This window comes from Diadema antillarum, unplaced genomic scaffold (genome assembly GCF_040938485.1).
Source record: "Diadema antillarum isolate AM-2024a unplaced genomic scaffold, OU_Dant_1.0 seq00001551_RagTag, whole genome shotgun sequence".
Taxonomy (NCBI): domain Eukaryota; kingdom Metazoa; phylum Echinodermata; class Echinoidea; order Diadematoida; family Diadematidae; genus Diadema; species Diadema antillarum.
The window spans coordinates 320,634-343,175 of NW_027272280.1; the positions used below are offsets into that span (position 1 = coordinate 320,634).

General features: G+C 40.4%; 1 protein-coding gene across 1 annotated transcript in view; it reads right to left on the reverse strand.

Annotated features, from left to right (window-relative positions):
- Positions 1–7,749: 7,749 nt before the first annotated feature.
- Positions 7,750–22,542, reverse strand: part of LOC139710657 (calcium-independent protein kinase C-like) — a 139,164-nt gene continuing 124,371 nt past the window's right edge. Inside the window, 5 exon segments of the mRNA XM_071622580.1 lie at positions 7,750–8,645; positions 11,549–11,695; positions 13,242–13,430; positions 14,058–14,196; positions 15,122–15,276. Of these exon segments, the coding sequence (XP_071478681.1) occupies positions 8,472–8,645; positions 11,549–11,695; positions 13,242–13,430; positions 14,058–14,196; positions 15,122–15,276 (804 nt within the window). The 3' untranslated portion in view covers positions 7,750–8,471.

The window sequence follows — 22,542 nt, forward strand, 5'->3', positions numbered from 1 at the left end:
TGCCCGATTTCTGGGTGCAGCCTCTTCTTTGGCAGTCAGTGCCAAAGCAGCCGCTGCAGGTCCGCGATATTCTAACGCTACACATCCATGTCTACAAAATTTTGAGTGACGCCGCTCATTCATCTAGGAACGCCTACAAGCTGACAGGATTGAATGTTGACACTGCGAAGAATTGGAAAAAACACATGAGCCATGAATGGTCTTTGTACAATGGATATTACTTCTACAGCATCAGCCTCATTGCTCTTTCAATTGACAAGGATGAATTCCCTCAATTTATTGCCCACCAGCTTTGTGAAAATCTGGTTGTCCTGTCTTGCATTGACATACTTACCTACTTCTATTCTTCATTTGACACTAAACACATTTTTTTTTTGCTTTTTTGTTTTAGTTTTTTTTTTTTAAAACTGTAAAATTTCCGGCAAGTTCGTTGCACTATCTGCATGGACAACATCACATAGCAAATTTGAATGGCATATTTGATTGGTGAAATGCTACGAGTCTATGCTCGGCACACTATGACCTATATTTTTTTGTTGAAAGGAGATAGAAAAAAAAGAGAGAAGAAATGGGCTCCTCAAATGGTCAAAATAAGTACACGAACATCATTTCAATCCGTGATATATCACGTTTCTTACTCTAAAAGCTTTCTCATTTACATCTCGGTCCATAAAATATGATTGCACACAAACCTGTTGCAGCCTCTTTTTTTTTTCAAAGTTTTCTTTTATACACAAATACAAAACAGACCAACACAATGCTGTATTTTTCCCCAAATGGACATTGTCTCCTTTAGAGTTGTTATACGGGTACTCAAAGACTAAAATCATTTTCCAGTACAAAAAAATAAAATAAAATAAAATAAAGGTGATTACAAGAGCACATAATGCTTAAGAGAGATATTAATAACCAATTAGCATGATTTTATCCGTCACCTACATCAGCTCATGTATTTACATAAGAACAACAGCAAAAATGAACTTGAGTTAGAAAATAATACTCCAACAATTATCATGATCATAAAAATAGAGTTATCTCTTTGCCAAGTAAGACATTAAATGAAGAAAAAAAAATGAGAAGATAACATCTTCAGGTCACAACAAGCAGGACAAGTGAGGACAGAATCAGATGTACAGTCTACAATACATGAAATAGTGTATGTGTTATTCTTTAAACCTCCCCCCTCCCCCATCCGCCTTCTTTTATTAACACTGACATTTGCAACAAATCTTACTCTTTTTGACTTATTGCTGTCAGGCGATACAAGTTCACATCACTACATGATGACACGCAGACTGCATTGATATGGTGTTCGAAAAAAAAAAATCATATCAAAAATCATATCATGCGCATCCTCATCAGAAGGTTTCCATGGCAACATGGATGCATGTGAGATGTTTGCCGGAGCGGCAACAACTTTGCTCCCAAGTTCAACTGTCACCAAATAGAATCTAGAAGTGGTGTGAGATGACTAGCTCATTACAAGTCATTTGAGTGGGACCAGTCTTTGAATTTGATTCTGTCACAACCGTCCATTCTACTACAATGTACCATAAATTTGAATCTTGTGTTACACCCCCCCCCCCCCTCCTCCTCCTCCTAGCTTAGCATCCTCTCTAAACAGAATCCAATAGTGGTGGGGGCATCAATATATTTTCAACAAAATTGGAAAGGTGGGGTGGGGGTGGCCATGGGGGTTGAGCAGAAGTGACATCAATAAAAACAGAAAGACAAATTTTCTCTTTCAAGTCTGAAAGTACCATGCTGGTTTTCAGCTCCTTGATTTGCACCATTCAATGTCATTTTTTTTCTTTTTTCGTTAAATACAATTGCACTGAAGGGCAGTAAAAAAAACATAATTTTGTGTACATTTACATCACTGTGACGACTATCAACCCTTTGAAAAAAAAAAAGATATATATATATATTTCTTTCATGTAACAGTTTGCCTCATGCAGTAAAGGAAATAAAAAGTGAGAGAAAAATAGAGGCCCTCAAGTTATCTTGAATGTAAGCATCAATTGGCAGATAAGAGAAAGAATGAGAGGAGTATTAAATCGTAGCTACATAATGTTGAGGAAATAGATGTTTGACGGGACAGCACTAGACTTTGAATCTTCCTGGCAATCATACGAAGTGAGGAGGTTGAATGGTTTGTGCACACTTGACTGGCTGTTCGTTGCTGATCCTGGGGATTTGAATCCAGACCACAATGTGTGAGGTTGTTAAATGAGGATTAACACTGCTCCTCTCTACTCTGGTGCAAGAATGGGCAAGAGGAAAGGTACGAAGCCTTGTGTGCTTGGACGCCGCAACTTTGTCGACAAAAAACAGGCGGCAGGAATGCTGCACAGAGGGTGCAGAGAGGGTGTACATTACTGCACCAGAAAGCAATGCATACAGCAAACCAGTCGGTAGGGGTTGGCTAGTGGGCTGGTGAGTGGGTTGGGGATGTGAAGATTGGGTGAGAGAAGTGGCTGAAAGTTGCAGTGACCACAATCAATCCATCAAATGATTCCCGACATATTGTGCAAAGAGATCTCTGTTCCAACAAATCCGTTGATTCTGCGGGTGCGTCTGGCTCATGAATGACCCTCGCATCAAACTGTGACACTTTCTCAAATGAAAAGAAAGAGAGATTTGTGCATGACAAGAAGTTAGTGTGCACCACAATTAATGATTGCTTTCCCTAGATGCAGTATGTACATATTAGAAGTCCATAATTAACACTGAATGGCAGTCACATTTTGAAATGCATGATGCTCATGTAAGAAATCTTGAGCACATCTTACATGAGGCTACCCTGCTTGCATATCAGACACATGTGATTCTGTAGCGAAGACTGGAGTCTCAAGTTGAGAAAACTTCCTTGTTTGTAGATCTCGACTGTTACAGCAACTCTGTTGAAGACATTCTGATGTGATTATGTTTCGCTGGTAACATCTGGGCATCTCTTAGTCACATGAGCAAATACTGTGCAATTGGTGGCAATGTGTAAACATAATCATTATGAAAGCAACAACAGTGCCTCAACTGGGAATGGATGCATTTTTCATAGGATTATAATACTGCCGAAAACAAAGAAACAAGCATAAAAATTATGCTATCCGACAAAATCACATCAAAATATTTTTTTCTCTTCCATCTTTGTTTGAGAATGCAATGTCTTGGATAGAGGGTGGAAAACGGGTGTCCGGGCGTGTTGGTCAGATTTTCCCTCGCCGGTGAAGGTGGTCGGAACTACTGGACCGAGTGATTCTCCTACCACTGTGCATGCCCCACTAGCAAGATGAAGCACTGCTAGTTTACAGCAACCCCTCAATGTTCAGATATGTCCGTATGCAAAGCAGCTCTGGTGGAATATCCTCAAATCAAGACTTGCCCTAATACAGACTGAACGTGGATATATATCTGCAGAAGGGAAAAACAGTCGAAAGCCTGGAGGCAAGGCTACAGAAACTGTAAGTGTGGGCCAGTATGATCAAACATGGACCACTTGCATTTTAAAGGGCAGGTATCTGTTCTTTGTCAACCGGGCACTGGCCTACAATTTGATACATGATAGAATGCTCCTGCAGTAGAAATAAATGTACACATAAATGTTCAAACAGGAAATGTACCTCACTCACAAGTCAATTGTGCATTTGGACAAACAAGACCTATCTTCTTCTTTTCTTTCTTTCTTTCTTTCTTTTTTTTTTGCAGCCTTTTAACCCATTAGCTATAGAAACCAAATTTGCCATGTATCACTTCTATGGCAAATTACCATACGTCAAGCAGCAAGGGCTTAAACATACTTTCGAAAAAGAGTCAGAGATATGAAGTGAAAAAGCTAGTATTACTTCTGATACTCTCGCAAACCACAAATCTTAAACTACCATTGCACTTTGTCTGAATCCCCTATGAAGTAGGTTGTTTAAAGAAATAAAAAGTAGACAAACACATACAAAGATTGCAGGAACTCTAAAAGCAGCATCTAATCTCAGTCCTAGAAGCCATGAGTTGCTGACCCATCTACACTCCCATGTATGCCAAGCGCCAATTGAAGTCTGGTCTTTTTACCTCCGCCAAGGGAGGAGGTTATGTTTTCGTTACCGTTTGTTTGTTTGTCCGTGCGCAAAATAACTCAAAAAGTTGGGAACGGATTTGGATGAAACGTGCAGGAAAGGGTGAGAATGACACAAGGAACAGATAATTAAATTTTGGCAGTAATACAGAAACTTTTATGGATTTAATGAAGGATTTTCAATATTTTGGCAGGTAGTACCTTGGGAGTTCAGGCTGCGCATTTTTGAGGTTTTCATATGCGCACTAAAGTGCGTGCTCAACTGCGAGGCGCACCGCGCAGCTCAGAGTTGATGACGTCACAAAAGCCTTCGATATCTGGGAACTTGGACGATTTTTAGCATGCAATACGTACAGGTGGAAATCACTGATCTTTGGAAAAACAGGATTATTGGTGGAAATTAGCTGCTTGGCGGAGGTCTGCGCTCTCAGCGTGCTTCTCTAGTTTTTTGGTTTGGTTTTTTGTTTTGTTGGTTTTTTTTACAACCTATTTTAGGCTCAGAAGGGCTACTAATATATAATTTTTGATGAAGAGATACAATGTATATCCCACTTTACCCTGTTGTCATTCAGTGCTCTTTCTACCATGTGTGTGTGTGTGTGTGTGTGTGTGTGTGTGTGTGTGTGTTACTTATAGGTCATCTTTTCAAATGTGTTCACTTTATGTAGAACAAAAAAAAAAACAACCCACAAATATTTTCAGAGTTGAAACTGCTGGGGAATAACAGATTTCAAGATCAATAAGAGGAGATCATTGGAGCCCTGTAGTCTAGTTTTGGTAACGTGTCACAGCACAAATAAGATCAAGGTTGAATTCTCACGGGTATCTCTGTGTCATTATACATTCACATGAAGACAGACAACATTCCAGTCAAAGAAAGAAACAAAAAAGCTGTACAAAGGCAATGTTGTTATCATACTTTGTTTTCTTTCCTCATCTGTAGTCTCTCTGTATTCTCTTCTTTTTCTTTTTGCCCTGCACTGTGAAAGCACATCTGATATTTAACAACTGAAAAAAAGTTTGAGCTGCTCCTTTGTTAACAGGTCAGACTTACCCTGTTGAGAACAAAAACTGACTTTGCTATAACGCGCATTTCCCATAGACATCTGCCTGAGTGTACCCTGGATTAGTTTCCAAGGGGTTTATGGCAACATATTACAAGAGAACATTTAGATGGCAGGTGTTAGCCTGTAGGAACATTGATCTGTATGATACAAGTTTGATAAATACTTCCACACTTTGGGACAGATAGAAAGAAAAAGAGTTGGTGGTGTTTACTTGTGAGATGTAACAGAATAGGAACTGATTTTATGGCACTTGGGAGTTGAAAGTGAATTTTCACTCTTGGCAAAGGGGCTACACTCTTCTTTCATCTCTATGAGTGGCACGCCCAAGACTATACATCGCACAGGTGTTGAGGTCAAAGGTCAATGTGGATGGCCTCTGCAATATTGAAGGCAAAGATTTCAGCGTGAACCATTTCTCCCCAAATCAACTCTGAAAGCACACATGATATCGTTAACATACACACATATACCTAAACTGCTCTCTACTTTATGTTCAGTCAGTCAGAATAGTCTGTGAGATAGTGCTTCCTTTTAACAAGATCCACTCTGTTCGGGTGGGAAACCGTTTTCCTACGTTTAGAGGCTGCACTGACAGTTTTCCCCGCATCTGTGTCATAAAACGGCAGAAAGTCAAAAAACGTTGTCATCTTGGACAGGATATTGCAACACGCATTTTCGTTAAAAGTCAGTCGATCACACATATTATGTACACAAACATAAAAAAAAAAACACGAGATAAAATGAAAAGGAGATTGCATCTGTGATGGCAAGAAACAAGAGAGATACAGCAAGACGACAGCGAATTATTTTATCACATAGGAGGAATTGAAGAAAACGAAAACACATCTTTTTTTTTGCCTCCGAGTTCAATAAATAATCCACCATCAATACAAAGAGAGACATCGTATTTCCATTACTACTTATAATGAAATAATATATTCATATTTATAGATTTATATATATTTATATATATTATGATGATATATACACGTTGGCATATTCATTATGTAGTCACATTTGTGCCTTTCCATTGTTTTTGTTTTCCAAATACATATGTACACACATATTACACATCTTCTAGCAGTCGAATCTGTCATATTTTTGAATTTATCATAGTATTTAAAGAATGTCACTCACTCGTGGGATTCCTTGCTCCTCCCATTCATGAGACACGATATTTATAGCTCCCATACACAGCACACACATACACTTACTGTTTTTCGTTTTTTCATCCTTAACAATAGAGTGGCGCCAGCTTCCAGAATGAAATCTAAACAAACGTAATAAAGGTCATGGCACAAATAATCTTCCCAGATTTGAACTTTTCTTTTTTTCTCTCCTCTAATTACATCTTGACTACCAAATTGTGATCATTAAAACTATTCTTGCATGTACACATGCCAACTTGCTACCTAAATTTGCTACAAGCTCATTGCATGTCATTTTTTTTTTCTGTTTTCATATCCTAAGAGATAAATCAGATCTTTCTCCAGTTAGTTAACTCTTCAGATCTTTGCAATCTTTTAAGTTATTCCCATGTATGCAGGTAAAAATCATCGTCACAGTTGAAAATCCTCTTTAATTCCTCTTCACCTAGACCTGCCATGGTATAAATTCATGAAAAGCATGAACAGACTGACTGCATAAAAATATCCCTTTACTTCTGGGCCACTACAATACATGGACATTCCAATTGCTTTTCTTTCCCTATCTGTGCATTTGGTTTTTAAAAAAAAGTCCAATTGCCATCATAAATGAGATACAGAGATTTCCATGGTATCACAAAAGTATGAGAAAATAATGGCAAGTCATTTATAAGATTTTGACTGGATGCGTGAGAAATCACTTCCAAGTAGTTATGTTGGAATTTCTTGGGATTGGGCATGTCGTGTTCACATATTGGAATGATAAGTGGAAGAATCTGAACTGATGTAACATGATGGATTAGATACTCCTACTCCTCCAGCACCATGTCTTCATCAGATTTGTCCTCCCCCAGACGCACACGAACATCAATGTTCGCGCAGTGGCCATTCAAATTTATCACCTCCTGCTGCTCCTATAGAGCATGTTTTACGGTACACAGAACATGACGAACTCCAAAACTTCTCATGCCTGTCTATCTACAGCGGATAAAAACTGATAATTTGTTCAGTTTTCAGTACCTTCTGTTTGTTTTTATGCCCACTGCAATAAGTAGCCCAACAAAATGCTATTACTGCCTGAAGGCTGATTTTACTCTCAGATATTAAGCGCAAAAATATGCAACAAGTGATGCTTGTCACAATCGACAAATTGTACAGTTCATGGAACAGACAAAAAAAAAGTGTGCCACAAATGCAGAATACCTTCCTGATTCAATGCACATGACTATTGCTTGGAGCCTTGATTGACAAAATACGAGCTTATATCCTTTGAAAACGCACGCGACTGAAAATCTGAGTAGGTGATGAAAATTATGGCACAATATCTAAGGACAGATACCACTTTTGTGGTGATGATCAGAAAACTCTGAATATTGCATGGATTTCTTGGCTGAGTTGATAGAAATACATATAGGATTGTCACAACGCTTTTGCTTCAAAAACATCCAAAGACTTTAATAAGACCCTCATTTTTAAGTGCTCGCCATGCGATGCACCCTAGAATTTACAGTTAACACATCAATGATTTTTCCCCTCACACTCACACACCTCTTTACCTCTGAAACTAACAGAAGAATGTAAAGGTTGCATAATTCTTTGTCAAGACTATTTCATTAGTTTGCTATTTATCCCATAATAATAACTACAAAGATCTGTTGATCATCCTCTTTTCACTACTACTGCAAACTACGGCATAGGGCGTGACGTGGGAACACCACTCAATGTGCAAGCTGATGTGGGAAGGTGTGGCCGACACTACTTATTCTACCTCTAATAAGTCCATTCGCTGAGAAAGACATGTGTTTCTGTCTGATGAAGACACATTCCCACTCCTCTCTCTCTCTCTCACTCTCCTTCCATCTCTCAAAGTTCTCTCTGTCTGCGCAAGCCTCGCCTGGCGATTTTCAGACACAAAATGTCGGCGATTGTCGCGGGCGAGCCGCTCTAAACCTCAGCCTCCCCTCCACCTTGCACGTCAGCGCCTTCCTCCACATTCGTTCAAGTATCTAAGAATTGCTAGAAAAACACCTGTCATTCTTGGCTCTCCTGTGATTCTTGTCTTCCGGATAACTGATGCTGCATGATGAAGACGACGGCCGTCACATACTTTTTTTTTCTCTCCTTTTTTTTTTGCGTGTGTTTTCCACTGTGAAAAGATGCCCTGTCGTCAGTCGACCGGTCGGTGCGCCGGCTCTAGTCGATGTCCGTGGTGGTGGCCTGGCATTCGTCGGCAGTGGGGCGGGTGTAGGTGAATCCTGAGAACTCGCCCTGGTTGATGGACTCCACGATCTTGCTGGTGATAGGTGTCAGTTTGGGTTCCTCCCGAGTGAAGTCAGTGTCAAAGTTGTTCCAGTCCTTCTTAGTTTTCTGTTGGAGGTGAGAGAGAACATATGGAGCACAAATTAATAAGAGGGCGACAAGTTCTGGTACACACAGCAGGGTAGCAAACATTAACCCCTCTCCCCCCCCCCCCCCCCCCCCCCCCCAATAAAAAAAAAAAAAAAAATCAGGGCACATTCAAAAGAGCGATCAGGGAGGTTCTTGTGTGTTACTTGCATCTCAATAGGCAATAATACATCCTGCCAGGACAAAAAAAAAACTACAGTGTAGAAAAACAATCTCGGCACAGACCTCTGCCAGGCAGCTCATTTCTACCACCGATCTTGCTCTTCCACAGAGATCAGTGATTTCCACTCATATATGCATGCTGAAAATCGTCCCATTTTCAAATACGGAAGCCTTTTGTTTATGTCATCAGCTTCCAGCTGCGTGGCGCCTAGCCCGAGCAGAGCATGCTTCCTAGTGCACATACGCAAACCTCAAATGCACGCAGCTTGAACTCCCATGTTCACTGACCCTATCTGCCAATATATATATATATTTTTTTTAATCCCTCAAAAATCCATAACAATTTCTGCATCACTACCAAAATTTAATCATCTGTTCCTAGTGTCATTATCAACTTTTCCTGCACGCTTCATTCATATCCGTTCTCAACATTTGGAGTTATTTTGCACACAGACAAACAAACAAATCAATGCCGATGAAACCATAACCTTCTTCCTTGGCGGAGGTAAATATCTGAATTTTCAGGGAGATGCAGCAGTGCTAACACAGGCCAAATACTGTATATGCCGAATATTTCGTGAGGTTTTTATTTCCATGAATTTCACGAATCAGGTGATATTCGTGAATTTATAGACAAGGGCAAATATTGACTCTGATCCCGATATGAATATGATGCCCACGCATACATTTCTCCATTCAATATTGTGCTTCACGATCGCGAATTGAACCATTCACTCGCGAAATCATCGAGCAGTCCCGATTCGCAAAAAATTAGACTCGTTAAATATATGGCATATACAGTACAAACCACAATTGCAGTTAACTTCATACTGTACCAAGTTTCCAGTATAAATTATGGATATACAGAGATGATTAGAAAAACATTGCTCACAGGACAATATAGCTTGAATCATGTTTTTTTTCTTATTTAAAGCATAGTGCTTGATGCATTTGACATGCTATTCTACATCATGTTTGGGCTGGCTTTGATACATGGACTAAAATCAGGTGAACTGAATAATGGGAGTTTCATCAATATCAGGCCGAAAATAAGGACTGTCTTGGAATCTCCCTTCGAACAGTATCACAAACCTTTGTCAAATTTCCTTCTTTGACATTTAGTCAATAGGAGTACAGAGTACCATACATATTGACTTTCAGTGGGAAAGGAGGTTGCAAATGAATAATCATCCACCAAAGTCATGAATTTCATGATTTTGTGAACAACCAAAACATGGGAAGTTACAGGGTCACGTCATCATCCCCTCTTTCAATATGCATGGTTTTGGCAAAAAACTGAAACTTTCATAACTTTCCTAAGTTATCTCTGAGTTTGATGAGACATACCACTATCATTCTTCTCATCTAATTTTACTCCATTTATTCATGTCAACCTGAATCTGTTTGCATTTGCATTTGAACCCAAACACCCTGACGAGGTTTGTAGATTGGAGATCATGGAAGCATATCCCTATCTTCACACAAGCAACTCATGCAAACTTGAGGAAAGTCCCAAGCAGACCCAAATCTGCTTTGCCTTTGGCAGCTACTAAAAGCTTTTCAAAATTACAACTGATTATCTTGGCCCTCGTCGGTGCAATGAGTGGGGCAGGTGGGGGCAAGAGGAAGGAATAAAGGAGGATGACGCCGCAGCTTCATGGATTCAGTTTAATGATCATCCTCGAGAAACTTTGTCCATTGGATCTGACAGGGTAAAAACATGGCAGCCTCTAAGATAACTGAAAGAATCCCTTTTCCTACCGGCAGAGAATGCTACAGGGTGCCCGTGTGACTGGAGGAGAAATGGAAACTTTACAATCTGGGGCTTGAAGGAAGGAAATGGAAGCTGAAGGTGGGAAATGTAGCAGCTTCCACAGATAATGAAAGAATCAAAATGAAAGAATTCAAAAATTGCCCTACAGTGGCGAAAAAATAAGCACTGATATTTCAGTGTTTTAGTAGGAGTAATGAAAACACATCATGGGCATACATACTCGGGCTGGACTCAAACTAACGATCTCCTGATCATTAGACAGGTGTCGTGTATCCGCTAGACTACCGAGCTTTCACCCAACAGCCAGTGCTAGCTCTTATCCCTTAAAGCTGCGGATACTGCATATCTATTCAAATTTATGAACAAGCGGAGCTTATTCATGTCAATGTGGGGCAATTCATCTAAGTGGTAACAAAAACAACTTCATTCATTCAAGCATATGGCACAGTGTGCCTGGTTAATACTGTTTGCTGACTATTGTTAGTCACCTGGGGAGAACCACGAGGGGTTGGCATCATTCGCCCGTTTTCTTGTGTGGGTGGGTAGGGGGACCACTTCATCGGGTTGGCACCCTGCTCTTTGCGAGGAATGAATGAAGTGGGTTCTTCTATGTGCGTGTATCATGGCTGTCACACACATGGGACCTCCATTTAATGTCCTATCCAAGGGACACAACGTTTTGCCTCTTACTAGAGGGGACAGAATGCTTACACACAACATTGCTCAGTAAGACTCGGGAATCGAACCCGGTACTCTTGGATGTGAAGGTGGATTACGGGCGAACGCCACAATGCCCGGCCAAAAAACAACTTGACACAAAACTCATTGATCTGAAGGAATTACTTTCACTACCATGACGGAATGATACAGGGTACTAGTACTACAGGAGAGAGAGAGAGAGAGAGAGATGAGAGAGAACGGAACTTACAATCTTGGGCTTGAAGGGTGGCTCCACCTTGAGGTCTTCCAGATCTTGCCAGCTGATCTCCCTGAAGAAGGAGTGCTGTAGGATGGCCCTCTCCCCACCCTGGGACTCCATGCAGCCAAGACGCTTGCTGGGGTTCTTGGTCATGAACTGCCGAGGAGAAGTGAAACCAGGGATGAAAACGTAAATATTTTTCTTATCAGGGCTACTACTAAAACACTGAATAATCAGTGCTTAATTTTGTTGATCAAGGGAAATTTGTTAAAAAGGTCACAACATGCATGAGCATGAGAAATAACACAAAAGACCAATGGTATCAGGATATATTACTTACTGCTCAATTAATAAATCTACCCCTAAAGTTTTCATTATCTCCCTGTTTTTTTGTTTTGTTTTTGTTTTGTTTTTTTTGGGGGGGGAGGGGAATTTCCTATTCACCAATTTTCTCCTCAATGGGTAGTAGACAGGCATATGAACTCACAGAATGATGCAAACTTTTAAATACCTACTTTGTATTACAACACTGACGAGCATGTATGGAAGTTTTCTGTTACCAATTCTGCAATCTTTGCCCCTTTTGGGTTACTGAATGACATTGCATGGTGATTGCTGGAGAAATGTCCACCTTCATCATTGCTACAAGCCACCACTCTAGTGTGGCTACAGACCTAACAGCTATTATTTCCCAGTGTATTGTCTATGTACACTGTTTTCTGTTGTTATAAAGGAGTTCACACTAACAAACACACTCACTCTGTAAATAGTCATTTGGGTGGGTCATAGCGACAGGAATTTTGTGGATACTGAACATTAAAAGGAATGTACGAAAGTTCTCTGTCACTAATTCCTTACCCCTTTTGGTTTCAAAAACTGAATGACCTAACATGGGTGATTGCTGGAGGAATGTCTACATTCATGGTGCATCGTCCTGGGGTAACAAGACCTCACATCTCGATTGGCATATGTTCCAAAACCTCCTGCCTCAATTTTGAACATTAAAAAAACTGATCTGAGTTTTTAAAACATTACAATGATCAATGTACGAAGGTAATTCAGAACAATGTTTGGACATTACTTGACATCAACATTGATGTTATTTTGCAAAAATGTTGCAAAACTGAAAAAGTTAATCTGCTCTCCTGAAAATGTGTGAGTTTTTAGATACGAGGTTTTGTCACCACAGGGATGGTATACCCTCTCCAGTTAATTTCTTCTTCTTTTTTTTTGTGGTAAACTATAAAGATATCAATTCATCTGTTGTTTTCTTTTTTTCAACAATACAAAGGTGAAGTGCGATTAGTCCATTGTCACCACTGCTAATTAGGAGTTCAGTAATCCCACCAAAAAAGCCATTTCATTCCTCAAAAACTCCCATCACCCCTCCCCCCATCAACATTTGACCCTACCATACACCTTCAGGGTTACCAACCTCTGCAGAGCAAAAGAAGAAGACATTTTGAAATCGATCATCATATTTTGGATTTAAAGGAAAAATTGCCCATGTTACGCATGATAAACCAAGTTTCAGGGGAAAAAAATTCTTTCTGGGGGGGGGGGGGGAACATATCTTATCTTTTGATGAGAAAAAAAACCCACAATTAATATCATTAAAGTGTACTAGTTCGCAGCTTTGCGCCTTTCTTAAACCCTTCCGATCTTTTGCGCAACTTCTACCCGAGCCTCCCCACGGACTCACAGCCTTGAGAATGGACGTCGCCTCTTTGCTCAGCCACACGGGGTAGAGCACATCGTCGTGGAGGATCGAGTCGAAGAGGTCGTCCTCATTGTCGGCCTCGAAGGGCGGCTGACCCGCCATCATCTCATACATGAGGACGCCAAGGGCCCACCAGTCCACCGAGGGGCCGTAGTCCAACTCTTGGAGGATCTGAAGAGCAAAATGAACACGTGTGGCACAAAGAGGTGTTGATTAATTTGGGTCCCTGCTTTTTATCTTTTAAGAGCTCCACACAGCTTTCTTTATGAGTACATGTATTGATGACTTTGCAAAGGCATCCATTGCATGGGTGGTAAACTACATGAACATCCATGCAGCTTGTTTTGTTTTGTTTTAATATAGTGGTAAAGTACATTGTGGTTGTTATTTGTTTTGCACAGAGAAAAAAACAAACCAAGGAAAAGAGGTTATGTTGGTTTTCCTCTTGTTTTTTACGAGTGTGTATTGTTGTTAGCAGACATAAACATGAAAGACTGTGCAAAATTATCTAGCTTTTTCAGATTTTTTTGTCAAACTGAAGACGATTTTTTGTTTGTTACTATCTTAAAATATAACATACATATGTACATACACACATTCATATCAAAAAATTCATACATACGTACACATATACAATTATATACACAGACAAAAACAACACACACACACTTAGATTAGTACAAAAGTCCCTTGTGATGATATTGTAGGAGGAAATAGATGGTGTGAGAAAGCTTTCATAAGTGTCACAGCTGATCACGGTCTCCTTGGCAACAGACCCGCGACCCGATTCTCACTCACCTCCGGTGCGATGTAGTCGGGAGTTCCGCAGAAGGTTGCTGTGGTGCGGCCATCCAGGATGCCTTCCTTGCACATACCAAAGTCAGCCAGCTTGCAGTGGCCGTCCATGTCTAGTAGAATGTTATCCAGCTTCAGATCCCTGGAGAAAGAGAGGTAGGGAAGGGGGAGGGGGAGATAGTGGAAAGATGGTAGTGATGAAGATGAGTGTATAAACACCTTGCGACAACAAGCTGTAAAGCAACAATAACATCGGCATAGGTTTCAGAACCAGAGTCAATTTATCCAAGCATACCTTCTGTAACACATTTTTCTAGCTTATGCTGTTTCTATCTTTTAAAATCAATGTTAACAATCTATTGCCAGCATGCAAATAATACAAATGAATAGTCTAACATGCCCAGGGCAATAGCTATTAAAAGAGCATTTGGACTGTTTTGAAGGTACTGAGAGTGGGCACTTATACTAATGACTAAACAAAATGATGTGTATTTTTTTGCTTTATAAACAAAATAGCAATGACACAGATCCTTGTCGTTTGATATTCACTCTCATTGCGAGCATAAAGTAAAACAATGAAATCTCTCCAAGTAACCACTGTGACTTGAAAATGCTAACGACCGGTCATTATGCTTTGCTAATGACTGGTCATAAGCAAAATTGCATGTTAAGCAAAATAAATGCCTGGTCATATGAATGCTATCAACCAATCATTTGACTAGGAACTACATCATTATTCTATCATGTCTTGCACTAAAGTTAAAGTTAATAATTGTTTTTATTCGAGACCTTTGCTGCTCGTATATAATTATTTGTTTGGTTGCTAAATCTTATTACGCCTCTTACATCCTTATCAACAACTGATTTTTTAAACTGGCAACACACTTAAGAAGATTAGAGTCCCTGTATTTCTCTCAAGGTAGCAGATTTCTGAATTTATTTCTGATATTTGCACTATTTTGATGAATTCAGCCAGTTTCATCTATATCTAACCTTTCTCCAATTAAACTATGCACTGAAGGATTAATCTTTATCTTAATCTACACAAACAGAATGCCTTGGCTCACCTGTATATTACACCGTGTCGATGAAGGAACATTAATGCTAACGTGACTTCGGCGGCATAGAAGCGGGCCCGCGGCTCGTTGAATTTCCGGGCCCTCTGGATTTGGAACATTAGATCACCACCGTTGACATACTCCATAACAAAAAATAATCGGTCCTGCAGAGAAACGACAATGAAAGAAACAAAAAGAGTTGATTTGAGGCATGACTTTCTGGCATTTTACCAATGATAGGCATACTAATTCATGGTCAATATGATTTTATTACAATTTTTTTCCTATATGTTGTTACAGATTAATAGAAATGAATCAAAGAGATGTTAGGAGGAGAAAAAAATTGCAGACAAATACAAATGAAAAATGAACAGCCTTTGCACAGAAATGAACATTGGTAGGTGTGTGAAAAACAACAAGCTAGATAAGAGACCTAATGTGAAAATTTGAATAAAACGCAATGAGAATTGATGGAAAATTTGAGCAAATCATTTTTTTACACAAATGCCTAACTTCTCTGCTTCTTGTACATCAGATTTTGCCCAGGAGTATATCAAAATATATTTTGCATGACCAACATTATCAGAAAGGTATACACTGTAAAAGTAGAAACTCTATAATCTATTTCCTCTTTTTGCACAGGTAAATTTCAGAAAACTTCATACATTTATGATTCTCCAAGTGCAAATTTCTGTACATATCTTCCATAGGCATTAGCCCACTGAGGACGGGCTGATTTTGCTACAAAATACATATACATTTTCCATACACACTTGCCCGAGTACACTCAGGACTCATTCTCTACGAGTTAATACCAGGTATCTCACATAATCATTTGCAAGTTCTAATGAATGTCAGTGCTTGTTCAATAGAGTCTGAAATTCATCAAAATTTCTACCATGTCAAAATTCAACATTTATAATGAAATGTAGGATGAGAGAACAGCAAAGAGACTTGAAGTTTATTGCTGTCAGAAGATTATGAATGCTCCTGGTCACTCCACATCAACATCATAAATATCGTTCATGTTTGTAAACTGAATATAATTATACAACAAATAGTGCTCAGACAACAGGAAGACATTCTCAGCTGGTCAGTTTTAGTTTCAAAATAACAATGCAGAATGAACTTTCTTTATATTTCATATCTCACCAAGAAATTGTGATATTTCACCAAAAATTACTAAAATCAATAACACAAATTCTTTCAAAGACATCTCCACAATCAATTTGCCACTATCAAATTCTTTACAAGAGTCACAACTGAACAGTGATATATTAGGCAAAGGTTTGATACTGTAAAATGAGGAATGTTCACGTGCATTTTAATTTCGCGAATTTCGCGAGTGCCAAGATTTGCGAAATTAAAAATGCACATGAAATGCATTGAACGCCAGTGGCAATTCGCAAAAATTTCATGCCACGAAAAAGGACGTCGCCTCCAATTCGCGAAAAATTCATGCCGCAAATATATCATGTTTCACAGTAACCGATGATAAACTTTGACCTTTCACCTTTATTGCTTCATGCATATATATCCCTAGATCAGTCAGACTGCAGCACACAGAAAAGTGCTCTATTTTCCAATCTTTTATGCATGAACGCAAGATGACTTGCATACATAATGAGCTAGAGCATGGTTCAAGGAAATCGTAATTTGCTCTCCAGATATCACAGGATTTCTTTGGCAAACAATGTTTTGGGGGTGAAGAGAAATTTAGCAGGGTCAGAATTACATTGAAATGAGATAATCAACTTAGAAAATGTGAAAATTAGGACCAAAACCAATGCCAGATTATGATAATTTTTATGTCACTCAGGTGTCTGCCTCTAGGGTCTAGATAAAAGCTTTCAGACAATCGTCATACCAATTTTTCACTCCCTTGAAGTATGCATTCATTAAATTATATAACAGATTACAAGGTTAGCTCTTAAAAGGGTCAGGAGCTAGCAAAACTTTAGCTCATGTCAACATGGCAACAGCGCATGGGGGAGTGCTGTCATATACGCATCTGGGACCTGTTTCCTGTAAAGCCTCGTCAGACTGTACACCATCTCCGTACGCGTTCACAGTAGCCTGTGCGAATCACGCTCCCACATAACATCTAGGAGCCTTACCCCCGTTTGTCATGCTGGACCGGCTGCGCCAGCCATGACCAGGGTGCCAAGCCATGCGCCAGTGGGCCAGGCATGGCGTGAACCGCAGCAGTGGGTGGGTGGGCAGGCAGCTGGAAAGTCATCGCAAGTGAGTCGGGTGATCAGGCGAGCGCGGCCAGGCACCTTCTTTTCCCTGCGCGCTTGTGCATGCGTTGAGCTCCACACATTTCTATGCTATATGGAAGAGGAGTCCGTGCATGCACCTCATATGCATACGTGCTGTGTTGCTTTCTGGCTGTTCAAAACGAAAATCTTGTGATTTCAACACTAAATATCATCACATATTTAGAAAAGACATATCCTTTCATTTTAACAAGATCATCAAATTTCCACAATCCATTAACTTATCATCTGTCAAAAAATTCGACTTACGAATATCCTTAGCTCGAAAAAGGGTCAGGAGCCAGCAACATGTGGCTATATCATATGTCAAACGCCCTTCACTCCAAAGTAAGTATTTTACATCTACCTTCAATGAAATGTAGATTTATACAATGACATGCAAACTTGAAAAAGTTCAAATGGAAATAAAGAGTGAAATCTCATATGACTATTTATCCACATACTAAGTGACACTAAGTTTGTCACCTGATCAATTGCTTGCTTTTTTGTTGACCCTCTAGAAAATCTCGCCAAATCTCATGTTGCACACTCTGAGCGCATGTTAGCTGAACGAGACTTGTAAGTAAAATGTGCATGTATGCCTCATTAACTAGGGCACTGCGGTCTGACTGAGTTATACTTACAGCTATACCATTTCCTTCCAATCACATACTTCTAAATATCACGGGCTGCAATGACACAAGACAAATGGCAACTTTTTTTGACAAGCTTTCATTGACCTCTGACTCTGATCCTCACCCCCCCCCCTTGAAAACTGGACTGAAGTGTGACATGTTTATCCACACCCGACAAAACATATTGTTTCCAAATAGCAGGAGAAATCTTCCCTGCATTTATTTTTAAAGATACAGAGTTGAAAAGGTCTGAGGTGTTTCAAAAGACAGATGGACTACCCATACATAAAATGCCTCAAGCATTGATGGGGGAGGGGGTAGAGAAATGGTATAGGAAAAACTGTGAAGACATTGTTGTCTTCGCCCAGATGTATTATTCAAACATCGCTGCAGGGTTCTAAATTTTTAAGTCTACTTGATGGAACACAGAGCATCAAATAGATTAAAAGCCTCTCTCGACATATATTTCACCCTTGTGGATTGAGAGGACAAAAGGCAATTGGAGGCAAATCAATTAGAAAGTGACAGGGCAAAATGCCATGAGTGTGGGGACTGGTATATGGGCATTCGTCTTTTGTATACAGCCGTCAGGAGGGCTCAAACGGCGGTTAGGATTGGACAAATCGGCAGCATCACTTTCTGGCAGCAGTTTGCAGTTGGCCAATGTGACTACGGTGTGTTCTACTTTTGTAGCATCTTTTTGCTGTCTAAGGGCGTTTGTGAGCTTTCCTCGATCCCCTGGTGCACATTTTAATTCTCGATTCTCGCCGTGACTAAGAGGGGCTACAGCGTTCCGCTCCACGGCGATGCCGACACCCCATGGAACTGGAGGAGGGCAGAGCATGAAAGAGAGGGTGGTGCAGAGAATGCTGCAATGGGGCCATGACTCTGTAAGTGAATGTGTGGCACTGATTTTTAATTCCTCAGTTTACAGGCTTTGACAATCACAGGCCCCTCTCTTACATAAAGCATTTACAACAACAGACCACATTTAAGTTCCACACAGACACTTTCAGAGCAAAGGTTGTTTCTGACAGTTGGAGTGCCTGCCCAGCATAGCAAGATTTGATATAAACATGCAGGACTCCAAAGTATTCAAATGTATGGGAAAAAATTAAACTACTAGCTCATTGCCAGGAATCCAAGAGGAATGTTAGAAAAACAATTAAAGAATTTGAATCCATGAATAAACCAGTCTTTTGCAGCTGAAAATTAATAACAGCTACTATGAAAACTAGATGATGATCCGAAGCTGATATAATCTTACCCCTCCCCCCCCCCTTCCCCAAAAGGCTTGTCTGGCATAGCAACAAGTCTTACATGCAATCTGCTTTCTGCTTGTAGAAACACTCTTCTCCAAAAAAAAAGTCTCATGGGATGGTTTGTCACTTTGCCATCAATAGAGAAACATCTGTTAACTGCGCGAGCATATACAAAGTCTAAGGAATTTCAGACGGGTGGTCTCCAGAAGATTAATTTTGAATACATTCTTAACCTGGTATACTACAACTGCAGGGCAAGAGGACAAAATTACATCTCTGCCCATCTCAAACCCATGCTGAAACGGAAAAAAAAAATGACACAAAACAGAACACGCAAATATAGGCTGAAATGAAAGTAACTAGAACTGACACCCAATGTGAAATGACTGGTATGCAAAGGTGGTATCCTCTGGAGGAGGGGGGGAGCTCGCCAACCAGCACCCCCACATTTTGAAGCACTTGTGGAGATGCGCCGCATTCAGACACCGTTCTCCTCTGAGCATCCCCGCCGTCCGAAGAGCGTGCAAACACCTCCTTGTGGGTTTGCGAAAGAGGAGCATCGTCGCGCACTCGCTGCGGCAGCGTGTTTGCACAGTTGGCTCAAGTTCCACCGACCCACACCTCTAGAGGGAGCTATGGCACATTAAATGTCAACACTCCAAGAGATGGCGGTGGGGGGGGGGGGGTTACGATTAAATTGAAGAGGAACAGAGATAACTGGCTTGATAACAAGAAGAAGAAGAAGAAGACAAGGTATGTGGAACACAATCTTCAGGCTAGATTCTGGTACCGCTGGGGAGTCCTTTTCCTTGATTGAACTAGTTAATCAGACAGCATTATCAGGCCAGACTGAGGGATCCACAAAATAGAGGACACATTACACCACTGCAAATTATCAAACATGAACCAGTTCTTGCCCTCCTGGACATAATGCTCTCCCAATTTTTTTCCCCTCCTTCTCTCTCTCTCTCTCCATGCTTCAAAATATCATGAAAACATGTCATCAACAGATCTCCGAGCCGGCTCTTCAGACTTGCTACATCGAGAAGACATTTGCTGATTTCCGTGACAGTATTTTGGTCAAATTTTACCTATTTAAACTTTAAGTATCAATTATAAGTGATGGAACAAAGCTAAATCATTGTTGATAGATTTTGTCAAATTAAAATCTTTCAAAGAGACAATACTTCATTCTCCAAAAACAAACACGAAAAGAAAGCTCATTCCAGTGACATGGTTCTCTTCTTTTAAAAATTCATCTGTAGACACTGATACATTGCTTTTAATTTATTTGACCAGGTGTAATCACAGTAACTCACTTCAACTTTTAGGTGTTACTCTTGGCATGTTTTGTGGAAGAAAGCAGATTCTTCTTTGCTAAATATGAATAACCATCCAATTACCATCACCAAAAAAGAAAAAGAAAGAATGTCTCTGTCGGTGTAAAATTAATGCATGAGGAGATATTTATGGGCTACGTAGGCATTTGCTCACTCACAAATCTCTTAGTTGCAGTCTGTGTTCATTATATTGTTTTGCCATTTTTTCCCTCCTCTTTTTGAATAATGTATGACAGATATCTCTTGCTGACCTTTCCGCATTATGTCTTTTAATGTGGATGAACCATGAAAGGTGGGGACTATCCACAAATTCTCGTCTGACTGACCGCTTCACCGAGTGTTTGCCCCTGCTCTGTACAAGGGGTGATGTGGGTCTTCTTGTTGGCACTAGTTAGCACCCCACCCTCCTCCCCCCCCCCCCAAAAAAAAGGAAGGAGAAAACTCTTAAAACAACAGCTACAACACACACATCAATGCAGTCAACTAAGATGCCCCTAAGTGTTGCATGTTGCAGTGTGCTTTGCCTCTTGGCATGGGGGTGGGGGGGGGGTGGGGAGAGGGAAGGGAAGGTCTATTTCCATAAATCTGGCATCGGCAGCCGCACCACTGGGAATTGCACGAGTCTTAGATTGGACGTGATACCACGTGGGCCATCTGGTCTCCTTTCCTCCTACGTTGACTCATGAGATGCATCTTGAGCAAAGTTAGGAAGAGGACCCCCTACTTGGCAAGCCCCATCCCCAAATATTGGGGCTTTCTTCCACTCTCCTCCCCCTCATCACCTCCTGAGCTTTGCATAAAATGAGAGGTGAAGGTACTACCCTAAGGGCTCTCTCTGGAGGCCCTCCTCCAGCGGACTACACATGCTCCTCCTACAGAACAGTTCAAATTTCAAGCAGAATGTGTGTCCCCTTCCAAAGCAGAGTATGTGTAAAATATTGGGACAAAATGCCTGGCATTTGTATGACAAGAAAACATTCATATCTTCACTGGCTGAAGCTCCATCAAAGACATGGAATACAGGTGCTTCTTCAAACAAACCTTCACTGAGAAACGCTCAAAGTAATCCCTCTAGCCCTACTAGCCCTACTGAGTGAGTTGTGAATGTGATGTTGATCAAACACACTCTTTTCATTTCTGTTTCTCCTGCTTTAGTAGGAAGGCTTGGTCAAACAGCCCCTACCACTGACGTCATAGCAATGGTCGATGATGCAAGGATTCTATCCCGTTCCTTCTTGGAACCTGGTATACCAGTTTCCTGTAGCATCAACTCATCGACTGGAACCTGGTTTCCAAAATGTACACTAGAGTGTGCATTCGCGGCATAAATTTACATTTGTTAGTATTACGGTGATTCGAAAATTAATTTACTACAAAGATTAGTGCTTCTGCTATCATTATCTGTTCTTTTCTGTCATAGGACTGCATTCTTTTTTTGGCATAATTAACCTTTTCCAACATAATAGTGTGTTTGTTTTGCTGCAAAATTCTTCTGAAGATGTATGTAGAAATCGAGGCTGGGCCCACTAGATATTGACGCTTGCTTACCCAATTTGGGTGCCCTTGTAGCGTATAACGAAGAATTGGCGACTCTAGCGCATGCTCTATTCATATCTCACATCCAATCGATATTTTGCATTGTTCGATGGCACATGCAGTTGACAATGAAAAGGGAAAACACATACTGCTTGACCACTTTCGCACAGGCAGATTACCAACCTGTCCATTCTCTGTGGACAGGCAAAAAGAATCTCGTTTTGGGGCATTGAAGCTTCTTGGAGAACTGTGGAAGGAACGTGTTAAAACCAGAGGATATTCATATCTTCACTGGATGAACCTCCAACAAAGATGCGGAAAGCAGGTACTTAAACAAACATACCTTCCCTGAGAAACATTCAAAGCAATCCCACTAGCCTAACTAGTCCCTGTAAAAAA